Here is a 15,025-nt window from a genome sequence, read left to right on the forward strand (position 1 = left end):
TTAAATGATGATAATGATGATCATGATGCAATCTCATGTATGTCACTCTTAATATGGGGCTGTCAGCCCTGATGCTGCAAGTGTAATCAACCATTCTGGCAGTTGCTCTGAGACAACTCTATGGTCAATCATATAACCATAGAGTCCTCTAGAACTTGCAGAACTGGCCCACAAGTGTTGGCAGCTGTTCTGAGCCCTAGTTTGAACATAGAGTCCTCAGAGCAACTGCCAAAATGGCTCCCAACATCTCAGGATTTGAGCAGTGGTATTAGCAACTTCACTATAAACATAATGGTGACAACGACAGTAGTAGGAGGGTAAGGAGGCAAGCAGCAAGAGAGCGAACCATGGAAAATCACAAGACAGACCTCTGAAGGCTGTATTTGAATTGTGGGTAACCCCCAACAATGAATTCTCATAACATATTAATCCATGGTTAATCAGGGTTTATAATTTACCCAATTTTCCATATTGTCAGGGTACACTGAACCACAGTATGTCATCAGTCTTGGTTTGACTGAAACAGAAATGTTTGTTAGAAAATGGTCTAAATGCCTGAAAATGATGCCCTGTTCAGTTAAGGTTAGTGCTGTCATCCCAAATAACTTCTGAGATAGAGCTGCGTTATGATATCAAGGAGAATGAGATGGTGGGTGCTGTCTTTGTGGCTTCCTCAACCAAACCAATGCAGTGACACTCATCCCTTGTCTCCAGTCCATCTCCTCGATGAATATATTACTGTTTGTACCGGTTCTTTTGCTAATGAAGTTGGGAAATTCAGAGAAAAGAAAAATAGACAGAACTTAGAATGTAGGAGTCAACAGCTGGAAGTGCTATGTGCCAGAGAGGTGGATAAAGCAAATGTCTTTCCCTAGGAAGTGCTATATTTCCAAAAGCTTAATATTACCAGGCAGAACTTTTGACACAGACAAGATTTCTTTCTACAGTCTGATTAGATGCACAATCCTTGCTTATCAAAAATAGTGTTTTATTGTTCAAATCTTACTGTTGTACTATGCTGGAACCAAGATCTAACCAAAACATCATAAAACTAGATTCATTTCCTTACATTCTGCAGTTAAAAAGGCCACATGGGAAGAGAAAGATGCCTTTTGTAAAACATTTGCTTGCTTCTCTACTAGAATACACAATGTAAAGACAATCAAGCATAGGATAAATGCAATAAGTAAAATTTTGAATAAATCCTTACAAACTAAAATCCCCCAGAGAACTGATGAGCTCTCTGCCAATACACATAAATCAGTAGAGATCAGTGAATGCGGCACTTCTTTTTCAGTCCCCACCTTACCCCTTACAGCGTAATTTGTTATATGCGGTTAGTGCTCATTCCTTGTGTAATCTACATTATGGTCTAGGCTTAGGGGAAGAATATTCTGATGCTTGCAAATTATATTTATCTTATTTTGGTGGACCAATCCTTTTCAGGTTTGAGAGACAGAATGCTGCTGGGGTGAAGGGAGCAGCCACGGCAATAATAACGCAAGCAAATAAATAGAATTTTGTGGGGTATGGTATATCTTTTTCTCTTATTGTGACATGTTGGTAAACATGGTACTAATGATACAGCTTTTGACAACATACTAAGCTAAAATGTGGTTAGCTCTGATTCAGTGTCATCTAAACACAGTGTTGATTACATAGATGATTTTTGTGAAATACCAGTAAGTATACACTTACTGTGTACACTTATCCTGCTTATCAAACAAATACCTAGTTACAAATGAATCAGAAATGTTGCTATTATGATCATATAACAGTTCTGTCTACCTCCCAACCCCCAATTAACACTGAATATATCTACTCTTTCATATTTGAACATTTACATATCTAAAAAGAACATATCACCTAGGTCTTAAGATGTACTGTACAATAATAATTTGTTAGCAATTTTTTTCTCACCTGTCTTATTTCCATTTAGTTTTTTTTAAAAAAATAATTTTAAAATGAGAAAGAGAACAACTTCAAGCACACCTGCATTTCCAACAATTCCTCTGGGTGCCACATGGACTCCAGAGGCATCAATAGGTAGGTTGCTGCAACCTAATGCTTTGTATGCTTTTGGTTTGTGGCTCTTTTGTAATTAACCACAGCCACCATGACTACCATTTTGTGAGAGTGCCCATAATCTGCTTTCAAAATTTCAGATGAGTCTCTAGATCTAAAAGGTTGGGGAACCTTAACATTCCCTATAAGAGAATGTTGTAACAGGCCTATATCTGATTTTTTTCTCTCTAATTATGACATTTTCTATTTTTCAATCGTTATATTTCCTTATACATACAGTATGTCCTTCAATAATTTTATATTTGAAGCTTCTTATTCCTTTTAAAAAAGAATTAGTCTTTTTCTACAAGTTTCCACTTCCAAGTACTTACATTCACCATTGTTCTATTTAACTGCAACATAATTCAAGCCAATCATAAACTTCAAATTCTTACCTTATACTGTTTTGACCCAGAAAACAAGCAAATAGTCTGCAAAACTATTTTCCAGAATATTTCATTGTTATGTATAGTATAAAAGAGTCTGCTTGCTGCATTCAGTAAAATGGTTAACTTTTTAATAATAATTTTACTAAATGTTATAGTTAAAGAATACTAACTAAAAAAATAAAATAATGAAAAGAGAAAGTGCAGGAAAGGAAAGAAAGTAAGAGAAAGAAAAGAAATATATAAGAACTGACTTCTCAGTTATATGCAGTATAAACAATTTTTGTAACTTATACCTTCTCTTAAAATGCAACAAAAGATTTCTTCTTTTTGTAATCTCATATCATATCTACAGATCCTTAAAGCCTGGTCATTCAGTCCTGGTGAACAAAAGCCCATTAAAGGTTGCTAGAGATAACAACATGCCTATTTTGACCCTGATCAAATAAACCATTTCACGTTTAACAATCTTGATCCTTAATCCCCTCAAATAATGTCCTAGAACTTGATTTATTTTCATTTTTTTCTTTCTTCTCACAAAACTCTTCAAAACCTTAACAAGTGTCCTTTGTAAATTCAGTTTAGAAAAGTTAACTAGGTCACTCTTTTGATTTGTTATTTGCGCATCCCATTTAATTTTTAAGACTTCATCTGGTTTCATTTGCATGCAAAGTGTAGCATCTTTTTTCATATAATTCTTGCAGCCTACCATTTTTAGATCCGCTTTCAGATCAATCTTAGTCCTATGTGGTAAAACTTGCTCTCCTTCCATAATAACTTTTAAAAACAGCCTATCTATAATGACAACTTCTGGGTCACAAATATCCATCAGTACATGAAGTGTAAAAGTATTTTGCTCCATCCATATTAGTAAGTCAAATTTAAATGTTCTTCTCCTTTAATTGTTAACTTCAGTTCCTTCTGGTTCCCTCTAGTGTCCAATTTTCAAAGTCCCATCCTATCATTTTTTTAAGAATTTGAAATAACAGTGTTTTCCTATGGGGAGAATTCTTATAATGAATTTGAAATTTTTATTTCAAATGCATTAGGATCCTTGGTCCCTTTTTAACTTTCCAAAATCAATGTTCTAATCAACCTTTTATTGTTTATTAAAACTATTTTTTAAAGTCGTTGTATTTAAAACTTATTTTGCTAAGGATTGAAAGAAATTCACCCAATGCCCAATAAAATTTGTCATTTCAACAGTTTCTAATAGCTGAAAAGCAGTTAAAAGCAAATTTAAAAAAATAGAAAAGGAAATATGCGAACCAGGGGTCCTTTTGAAGTTGCCAAATGTAGTGAAGATGGTTTTCATTTGTCCCCCCAGAGCTCCAAATGGGCGGAAAGCAAGAAGCAACTGTCTGGAGCACTTATGGGCAATTTCAAGTCCTCTCCTTGTCCAGAGAGGAATTACAAAGAGATTTTAACAGAGTCAGAAGTCCCCAGTAATAAGTTAACTTTTAATGTAGCTGTAATATGCTTTTAGAACTGCTGATCTTTATATATCTGTGCCACTGTTAATATACAAGATTTGAAGCATACAATAAGCTTCTAAATTGCCCTTGCCCTACAATCACTAGGATTCTTCAGCAATTTTGATGTCAAAAGATGTTAGATGTACAGTTTGCAGAAATGTCAGGTAGCATGTTCAATTTTCAGAATACCTAAATACCATCTAATTCAGATAAATTTTAGCCAATTTTAAAACAACCAGGCCAGTTTTAAACAATCTGAATGGATGTTCAGTTAAGAACACAGGTTCAGTCTGGGCAATTTATGAACAAGGTAAGACTAATATTACCAGTATGTATCTGGTTTAAGGCTGAATAATAAAACTATGGACATAGCTGGGGTTTTTTGAGGAGCTCATAAGATAAAACTAGAGAATCTATGACTCACTGGGTCATTGTTTCAAAGATCTCTCCTTAACTAAATAGAAAAACAGAATGATCAGAGGAGGGCAAAAGAGCAGTGGGAGTGGGAGTGATTTCTGGAAATGATAACGTGATGATGGCAGAGCATGGCATGGTGGTGGTCCAGCAACATGGTAGCACTGAGCGAGCCACAACTTAGCCAAATTTCAATTCCATTGGAGCCATGGATTTCAGATATTGGATGCATCTTTTAGTTAGCTCATCTGAAGTACACTGATTTAAAAATTATTGCCCTATGAGCAGGGGTTGGACTAGATGACCTCCAAGGTCCCTTCCAACATTATTATTATTATTATTATTATTATTATTATACACCTTTTTGCCCAATTGAAGATTACAAGCAAACAGACATGGGAGTTTTAGTTGTATATAGATGGATATAGAGAGAAAAAAAGTAAAGGCAGAAGCAGTAACAACCTACTGAAATAAAGAAATGTTTAGTTTAGTTAAATTAGTTAAATTTTTAGGGGCTTTTTATTGAAATGCATTTTTTTCTTTATAATAGAATATTTTATTGTGATAAGTATTAGAGATTAAGTCATATGTGACCTTGGACAGCATTTAGAAACAGGAACATCAGTTTTTAGAAGTCAAATCCTACATAGGCACTTCAAAACAAGCCTTATTATATTCAATGGTGTTTCATCCAAGGTAAATCTACACTGTATCTCAGAACAGACAATATGGTGTCTTCCGGGAGTTTTGAACTACAATTTTCATAATCTTTCACCATTAGCCATGTTAATTGAGACTGCCGGAGCTGAAGTCTAAAGTGACTAGAAGATAATCAGCACTGCTTCAGCAGTGTTAGAGAGTATCTAATTTAGGTTTGCTCATCCGTTTGAGTACTGTTTTCAGATAAAGGATGGAAAATGAATAAGATAGAGCTAAGACAAACCCATATTGATCTCCCTCTCCTTTCTCTACAGAGATTGTTGCTTATTTCTGCTGAAATCCAAACAACTCATATTAGCCTTAAAATGGATACAGTACTTTGCATGAAGTACCTGATGTTTTTCTTCTGTGTTCTGGTGTTTGTAAGTATTATAGGACTGTGCTTAAAATAAACCAAACTTGGCCCATTGATATAAATGAGAACTGCTTAAGCCTTGTGCATCATCTTAGGTGGATGGTCAGTTATTTCATTTGCTAAAATCTGAAATGCTTCCTTACTGTGCAGCGTTCCCCAACCTTTCAGGCTTTGGGGGGGAGGGGATGGTTCTGCATGAGCAAATGGAGTTGTGCATGCATAATCACCCCTTTCCCTTATTCCGCAGCCTGGTTCTGAACGGGCTGAAGCCCAGAGGTTGGGGAGCCCTGTTACTGTGTACACAGTGAAAAAAATACAGGTATGCTTGTAAATTTTAAATTCTTCTGAAATAATGAAAGCCAGGAAAATTCTGATAAATTGTACTTCAGCATAAGCAGTGCCTTATGTGATTAGACCCCAGCCTATCTGATCCAGCAATTTGTTGTCATAGAGGCCAACCAACAAAAGAAGGAAGCTCCACTAATTTCCAAGCAGATAGTCGTCAGAAACAGTCACACTAGGCCATGAGCACTAATAGTCACTGATTCACCTGACTTCCATGAATTTGTCCAACCCTTTTTAAGGCCATTCAAACTGGTAGCCAACATCATTCTTATGGCAGCAAATATACATATAATTTTACATACCCAATCATATCCCCTCTGATTTACTTCCTTCCTAGATGTTGCAACCTTTATTTATCAGGAAGCTGCTCCAGCCTCTTAATCATCTTTGTTACCTTCCTCTAAATCTTCAGCACCACTATATCCTTTTTCAGGTGCAATGACCAGAGCTGCACTCAATATTTCAGAGTTGGTCGCATCATTAATTTATATAAGGGTATTATAATATTGGTATTATAATCTATTATGATATTGGTATCATAGCTCTATTTTCAATATTTACTATCTCTAACATTCTGTGGGCGTTTTCTATAGCAAATGCACATTGTGTTGACATGTCATTGAACTTTAGCATTATTTCAAAATCTCTTTTCTTGTCAGCCACTGTTAGCTTTGATTCCATTAATTTGTATTAGTAGTTACGATTTTTGGCACTAAGGTGCATCATTTTACATTTGCTTATATTAAACAATGTCCGCCATTTGTTATTTTTTGTCATGTTATTTTCTATTTTATGTGTGATTTTATATGTACAGGACAGCCCTAAGTAAATTCTCAAATCTTTAAAACAGCAATTCTCAATCTGGGTTCTGTAGATGAACATTGGTCTGCAAAAATTCACCAGGTGGTCTACCACAAACTCTATGAATTGACCAGCAATCTGCAGGAAGTTTGCCTGGGATTAGTTAGCCTCTTTAGACTTAAGAAAAACAGTAACCTGCTATACAATAGATAATTTCTGGGGGGGGGGGGTTCTGAAGGACAATAGCTAGATATGTTGAAACACCATCTACCTGGGCTGGGATCTACAGTTAATATTCTTCCAATGCTGCCTCTTCCCTCTGAAATAGAACCCTTGCAGCCAAAGGATTTTCCACAGAATGCTGAAATGTGAGACTTGTAATATCTGTTAAAGGTGTGCTTTGGTGTCCAGATGGCAGCCTCATAGACCTTTCAGTAATCTTGATCAAAATTAGCATCTGACCACTTTACCTTATGAGCCAGTCTTCCCCTTGGAACTGGATTCCTAAGAGAATACTATTCCCTCATCAGAAACACTCTTATCTAAGTTGAGCGCCACTAGAATTTTTTAAAGAGTATTTACAGAGGACTTTTACATTGAATGATTATTCTGTGTATTTTTCAGATTGGGTCACTCTGCCTTATTATTGTGGCTATCTGGGCAATCATTGACCCTAAAAGAATTCTGGATATCCATCCCAACTATTTCTTAAATATAGCAGCTTCTATCATCCTCCTTATGGGGCTACTGCTTTCATGGCTGAGCTATCTGGGCATATATGCAACTGTTGCTGAAGATATACAGCTGTTGAAGAATGTAAGTGAAGGGAGTTCACTGGTATTGAAGACTGAATATTGATGCAAACATACAAGAGATTTGTAAGTTTGGAATTCATATCATAACTTTGAAACATTATGTGCAATGACTAAGAATAATGCAGTCTGATAGTTGTTAGAGCTATGGTTTAAACCTGCATATTTCTGCTAGATGCACCATAAATTATTATGAAAAAAGCAATTTTCTATTATTGTTATTAATAGAGATCTCCTGATTAAGCTCCTACATGACATCCACTTCTAACATTTTGTTTGGAAGCATTAGCATTAGATCCTCCCATGCTATGTAGCATATCGGGCAGCAAAGGATCTCTAGAATATTGTTCTTGAGTGAATACTGTAGCATCACCATTAGTGGGAGAAAGTGGCAAGAAGGTGACAAGCAACAGGGAGAAAGCACAACTATTCATCCGTATTTACACAAAGGGAAAAAACAGCCCAACCTATCAAAAACAGTAGCGTAAAAAACAGATTAGAAACACAAATTAAGATAGGCAAGAAAATAGTAAGTGAGCACCTGTCCACCCTAGATAAGTTCAAATCACCAGGGCCAGATAGACTACACCCCAAGATTCTAAAGAAACTGGCAGATGTGATCTCAGAACCACTCCACTATATCTTTCAAAGGTCCTGGAGCATTACCAGATGACTGGAAGAGAGCTGAAGTAGTTCCCATCTTCAAAAAAGGAAAAAAACCAGATCCAGGAAACTACAGACCTATCAGCCTGACTTCAATACTTGGGAAGATCTTGGAAAAGATAATCAAACAATGAATCAGCGAACACCTAGAGGCAAAACAAAGCCATTACCAAAAGCCAACATGGGTTTGTCAAAAACAGATCATGCCAGACAAATCTTATTGCATTCTTTGGCCAGGTGACAAAATTAGTGGACCAGAGGAATGCTGTGGATATAATTTACTTGGACTTCAGCAGGGCATTTGATAAAGTAGACTGCAACGGACTACTTGATAAGATAGAAAAATGTGGATTAGACAACATCACCACCAAATGGATTTGTAGCTGGCTGACCAGCCGTACTCAGTGTGTGGTCCTCAATGGAATTGCATCTACATGGAGGGAAGTGTGTAGTGGGGTGCTCAAGGGCTCTGTTCTGGGCCTAGTGTTCTTCAACATCTTCTTCAATGATTTGGATGAGGGGATAGATGGGGAACTCATCAGATTTGCAGATGACACCAAGGTGGCAAGAATAACCAACACTCCAGAAGACAGGTTTAAGATACAGAAGGATATTGACAGACTTGGACATTGGGTGCTATCTAACAAAATGAAATTCAATGGTGAAAAAAGTAAGGTTCTACATTTAGGCAAGAAAAACCAATGCACAGGTATAGTATAGGTGGTACCTTGCTCAATAGTAGCAACTGTGAGATGGATCTCAGAGTCCTAGTGGACAATCACTTAAATATGAGCCAGCAGTGTGCTGCTTCTGCCAAAAAAGCCAACACTGTGCTAGGCTGCATTAACAGAAGAATAGAATCAAGATCACATGAAGTGTTAATACCACTTTATAATGCCTTGGTAAGGCCACACTTGGAAAACTGCATCCAGTTTTGGTCACCGCGATGTAAAAAAGATGTTGAGACTCTAGAAAGAGTACAGAGAAGAGCAACAAAGATGATTAGGGGACTGGAGGCTAAAGCATATAAGGAATGGCTGCTGGAATTGGGTATGTCTAGTTTAATGAAGAGAAGGACGGGGGGGGGGGGACTTGATAGCGGTGTTCCAATATCTCAGGGGTTACTACAAGAAGAGGGAGTCAAGCTATTCTCCAAAGTATCTGAAGACAGGACAAGAAGCAACGGATGGAAACTAACCAAAGAGAGAAGGAATCTAGAACTAAGGAGAAATTTCCTGACAGTTAGAACAATTAATCAGTGGAACAACCTGCCTCCAGAAGTGGTGAATGCTCTAACACTGGAAGTTTTTAAGAAGAGACTGGACAGCCATTTGTCTGAAATGATATAGGGTTTCTTGCCTGAACAGGGGGTTGGACCACTAGATGATCTCCAAGGTCCCTTCCAACTATTATTATTGTTGTTGTTGCTCCTGCTATTATTATTATTGTTATTATTATTATCTTCCCATGTGATGTTTAGAGTCTTTAAGTCTTTCGTGAACATTCTTCAATATGTATTTTAAGGTGTCCTCCTGGTCGATTGGCATCAGGGTGGGGGGGGGGTCCATCTCATTGTCATCTTAGGGATTTGATTGTTCTCCATGTGAAGAATATGACCTGCAAGCTGGAGTCTTTTGTGTATGTATGGAAGAGATGGGCATAATTTTGCATGTTATTTTCACTTTACAGTTCGTCATACTGATCCTGGTGATCTCCATTGTGAAGCTTCTGATTATTATACTCCTTTATTTCTTTGCAGCAAAGGTAATAATGAGTCGGATTAGAGCATGTGTCTGTAATTTTTCATCTTTTTCGCTTCCTAAAGCCTCCAAAACAGTTTTTCTATTGTTTTTAGAATTCTTTTTTTTCATATAAATATGAGGTTTTTCTATGTAGACATATCTTTGAATCAAACTTGCTAGAGAGGATCATGGAGAAATAGATTGCTTATTGAATTTGTCATACACTGGCCTTGTGGATGAATCTTGAGAAAAAAAATGTCCCTTCTTTGGTTTTCTATGTGTAACAACTGGTAAAAGAATATTTTAAAAATATGATTGATGACATAAAACTTCACATGCTTTGACATCCCTACCATGTCTAGCATAACCACTTGAGGCTTTGTGCTTGGTAGTGAGATAAATTCTACACTTTTTTTCAGATCCGTGACAAATACCTTGTAAGTCAGCTGGAACAGAAGTATCATGGAGACGATGGCTTTAATGTATACTCTAAAGCTTTAAATGGCTTCATGATCATGGTAATGCAAGATGAGCAATAATTTTATCTTAAGGTCATGAGATTTTGTTAGTCATTAACATTAAGAGTAAATGGTATATTACCACAACACGTAAAATGTTATATAAAAGTCTTGTATCCAATGCAATATGTTATCTCGAAAGCCTTAAAATATCATTGAAAGAGGAATTAATATAAATGTTATAACTCAGTTTGAACTCTTCATGACATTAAATTCCTTTTATATCTATTTCAGAAAATGGTAAAGTATTGGTTATTAAAGTACACTTCCTTAACTAGATAAACTGAAATTTTTATACTATTTTGAAAGAGATGTAAACAAAACTTCCAACATTGGAAGTTTTTAAGAAGAGACTGGACAGCCATTTATCTGAAATGGTATAGGGTTTCCTGCCTGAGCAGGGGGTTAGACTAGATGACCTCCAAGGTCCCTTCCAACTTTATTATTATTATTATTATTATTATTATTATTATTATTATTATTATTATTGATGCGTGTTATCATTTAGTTGAACATTTTTGAGGAAACTGGAAAGATTATACAAGAGTTTTTAATAATTTATATTACTGTAGCTTTAAATCTATTTTCCCAAGAATATACAAATGGGCAAGACAACAAGTTACATATTTTTAAATTGTTAGGTCTCAGGTGTAACATAATAAAATAATGAAAAACTAAAGTCTTTCTTTGGATCCATAATACTTGAAACTATAATATGTAATAATGGCTTAAAAATTACCGTAGCACAAAATAATCTTAAAGAATCCTTTAATTGATTTTTAAAACAGGAGATTTCACTCACATTTAATCTCTATTTTTAAGTTATATCAACAAAAACTTGTAACAGGTCACCTCTATTTATAGAAATATATTTTGGATAGAAATACTTAATATATTTTAAAATATTGCTATCTTTAAATTAGTATTTGTGTGACTACATGTGGGTATCCCAACATGGTAGGAACATTAGAGGCTGTGAGGCTTGGGCTGGGATAGGTGCTCCAACAGATCCCAGTAACAACTCTCTGTCCAGAAAAGGGTAGTGCTAGATAGTAAGATAATATGCAGAACCTTAAACTCCCAGGTCTCTGGTTGGGGAACTGAGATAGAGGACACATATCACCCATAGGTTTTGTGTGTGTGTTTGTGTGTATACGTGTGCATGCATGTGTGCATTTCTATATACATTTGCCTTGCTGTGTAATATATAGTATATATTGAAGCCAGTCTTACTTAAATTTAGTTAAACTTTGATTATGTATACATATAGGTAGCTCTGGTTTAGCAAACACAGTTGGAACTAGCAGCTCTATTGTTGAAGTAGCTGCTAAGTGGCAAATCATGTGATTGTGATTGTTCTTTCCTTTTTCATCTTCCTCTATCGTTTGAAATACTTACCCTGGGCCCAGTGTTTCTCAACCTTGACAATTTTAAGGCATGTGGACTTCAACTCCCAGAATTCTGGGAGTTGAAGTCCACATGCCTTAAAATTGTCAAGGTTGAGAAACACTGGGAGGTAACTGACTGGCAGTTGCTGCCTATAATTTACAAGATTAATTAGTTTGACACCTTCTGTTGCCCTTTGGGAATGTTCATCCCAAACTGGGATAATTAGTAAGAAGGGAATTAATGTTTGTATTAAATTCATTGGAGAGGAAGGCATTACAATAAGTAATCAGGCACACAAGGGGAATACACATCAAAAGCAACCTGCTGGGAGCAGCCATGATGCTATGCAAACAGCAGGTATATTCTCCATTGTGTGCTTTCTTACTCTATTGCAATCCCTTCTTCTCCAATCTCTCCCTTGGGGAAAAGGAGAAAAACTAAAAGATGCCTACAGAGATTGTTGTTGTTTTCCCTCTTCCTCCCCCACCTCAGAGTAGAAAAATTGCTTAAAGAAGTGGGAGGGGGGAGCTCTTTTATAGCTGTTACAACCACAAAAGTTGGAGAAATTTTGATTAAATTTTGAATAGTTGTACAGATTTTAAATGGGAGCAAGTGATCCTTCACTTACTTTAGCTATAAACCATTTAGGACTTTGATTTGTTTCTTAAACAACGTGATAGCCAATAAAATTACAATATTAATTGTTACACAGTGCACACGATGCTTAAAATGGGAGTTATAACTTGCTCTTCATAAGCATTCCTAGGGAAAAGCTTCAGTCACTAGTCTTCATCACAATATGGGCTTAATCATTCTAATCACAAATATAAAACTAGTCTAGCATCCCTAAGTACAATTACTTCTACATCTTGTTTCTTATAAGAATCAACTTGATACAGAAAGAACAGAGAAAGATGGATCTCCAAAGATGTATCTGTTCTAAGAAAGAAAACTAGTAAATAATGCAAACTTAAGAAAATTACCTTTTCTAAATACTTTATGACTATTTACTATTACTACAGGACATTTTTATGAAATTATCAGAACATACTATTTATTGACAGCCTAATGTCACTACTTTTGAATTCTTGTACACACATATTAGCAAAATAAAATAAATAATCCCAGGAACTATAAAGAGAAATGGTTGCAAAAATTCTTAGAATTTCAGATAGCAAAAAGAATCCCTAAGAAATTAGCTTAATTAAATAACTTTAGGGGATTAAGATTTTATTGCTACACTTTTGTTCTTTTTTAGTTTCGGTGTTGTGGAATTTTAGGACCTGGAGATTTTAAAAATGCTGAATTGTTCAGAGAAAACCAGCCAGATGACTTATGGCCACAAGCTTGTTGTACTCGAGCCAAGTCCCCCGCACCTGAGGAGATTCTGGATGTGAAGCTCTGTCAGGAAGGAACAATTGGATATGTCAATAATTTGGTAAGGATGTTTGCTCATCTGCATGCTATTTAATCATCGTAATCCTTAGACAAAGAGTTGTAATTTACTGATAACAGCTAAATAGGACCTTTACTGATATAATTACTCTCCTGCTTTTGACTCTGATAATGTAAGTAATTAGCATTTGCATTTTTAAAATTCTCATACGCTTGTCTGCCAACAGAGAAAGTTGAATCTCTTAGAAAGTTAACATCTTATTCATCACTACTGACTCAAAGGCTAACACACACAACAATTATTAAGAGAGCCAATTCTGTCTAATGGTTAAGAAGTTGGATGAAGACTGGCATAATCAAAGTTCTAGAGCCCACCTTAAACACAGAAACTAGCTGGGTGATCTTGGGCCAATCACTTTCTCTCAACCCTAGGAAGAAGGCAATGACAAACCACTTCTGATGTGTTGCCAAGAAGACCATGGACTTATCCATGTAATTGCCAGGATTTAAGTAAAAATTAATTTTAAAACCCCACCTCCCCAAAAGATGTTTATGATATCACTGAAATATCTTTGAAGGTTTATTTTAGTTATGTGTACCAGCTTTACAACTTAATTGATTTTCAGCATAGTTACATTCAGTTTGAAACTACCAGTATCAAATCTCAGATTGTCCAATTATGGTATTTAAGTTGGGTCCTACTTTTGTTTTAAAGGAATTATCAGGCATGCAGAGAGGATGAGAAACCATTCTCTGCTAATCAGATATATAATATAGGAAGCCCTTCTACAAGTCAGCATCTTGAGAGAGATTCATGCTGTGTATTTGTGTTACTTTTGTTAAAGCTGATAAGAGAAATTTGCATAATGATTCTTTTATTTATTGCAGGGCTGCTATCGTAAAATTTCATATTTCTTTTATTGGTACACATGGACTTTTGTGGGCTGTTGTTTAGGAGTATTAGCTGCTGAGGTAGGCAAGCATGAGTCTATATGTGAAGGAAGCTCATATTTTCTTTGGGCCCTCCCCTTTATTAGATTCAATAATGTTCACTTAATTTGATTTAATGTGTTAGTCTTTCCAGAAGGTCATGACTTGGTACAAACCATTGTTAACATAAATTATAGCTTCAGGTGATCAACGTTTGATGTATTGTATTGGTTGTTTATTTGCTTTATACATCTTGTGAAGATTCTCTGTAAAAGATGGAGTATAAATTTATTGATTAAATTTACTGGCCACAGAAAATTACTTCCCTTGATATATCAAAATCTCTTAGGGGAATAAAGATGTAATAAAGCAACCTAAAGCAACATAAAACAGAGGACTATTTGCAAGTATCCAAAAGAAAGAATGGGACTACACAAAAAATAATGGGGAGGGGAGCTAAGTTATTCCTAAATATTCTGATTTCTTTTTTCTTTTTTATTACATCAGGCAAAATTTCCTTCTGGAAAGAGGAAATTTGCTTCTTAAATTGATGTTATGTTCTAATTAAACAAAAACCTGAGACAACTGGAGGTTGAACTAATATATCCATCTTGATATTTGTTTCAGATATTTGTTATGGCAACTGCATGGTACCTGCATCGCAAATTAAATGATTGATCTACCTTGCTAATTCAGGAGAAAAGTAAACATACAATATTGGGAAATTTTATTGGTATCTCATGTTTCAGTTTAAAAAAAAGGATAAAAGCAGCATCTTTCAGATACTCCATAACTTGAAGGGTTCAGCTGGGGAATCATGGGTACAAGGGACCTGCAACCCTAGTATTTCTGTGCGGGTCCTAGCTGGAACACCAGTGTCATCTACTCAGGTCCTGCCCATTTTTTTTTTACCTCAGTGCTTCTTTGCCAGTATGAGAAGAATACTGCCTATGAGAAGAGAAATGCCTCTTGCTTTCAAAAGCCCCCTTTTCTAATACATGTTGGCCCACTGGAAT

At 35.8% G+C, this 15,025-nt stretch overlaps 1 protein-coding gene across 7 annotated transcripts; it reads left to right on the plus strand.

The window, feature by feature from the left end:
- The first annotated feature begins 189 nt into the window (after positions 1 to 189).
- On the plus strand, positions 190 to 14,765 carry LOC120297025 (tetraspanin-18-like). 7 transcript variants are annotated; one of them, XM_039319183.1, is made up of 10 exons: positions 190 to 317; positions 1,447 to 1,527; positions 1,940 to 2,046; positions 5,314 to 5,421; positions 7,185 to 7,376; positions 9,725 to 9,799; positions 10,197 to 10,295; positions 12,943 to 13,122; positions 13,968 to 14,051; positions 14,637 to 14,765. In XM_039319183.1, exons 4-10 carry the CDS (start codon positions 5,365 to 5,367, stop codon positions 14,685 to 14,687), a joined length of 738 nt encoding a protein of 245 aa, XP_039175117.1. In that variant the 5' UTR covers positions 190 to 317; positions 1,447 to 1,527; positions 1,940 to 2,046; positions 5,314 to 5,364; the 3' UTR covers positions 14,688 to 14,765. The 7 variants fall into 7 exon arrangements, with proteins under 7 accessions (XP_039175117.1, XP_039175116.1, XP_039175123.1 ...); XM_039319182.1 differs by having other exon boundaries at positions 221 to 390; XM_039319189.1 differs by lacking the exon at positions 1,940 to 2,046 and having other exon boundaries at positions 221 to 390.
- Positions 14,766 to 15,025: the final 260 nt, after the last annotated feature.

The sequence above is a fragment of the Crotalus tigris genome, unplaced genomic scaffold (genome assembly GCF_016545835.1).
Source record: "Crotalus tigris isolate CLP2741 ecotype Arizona unplaced genomic scaffold, ASM1654583v1 scf7180000022411.5474196:2289641, whole genome shotgun sequence".
Classification (NCBI taxonomy): domain Eukaryota; kingdom Metazoa; phylum Chordata; class Lepidosauria; order Squamata; family Viperidae; genus Crotalus; species Crotalus tigris.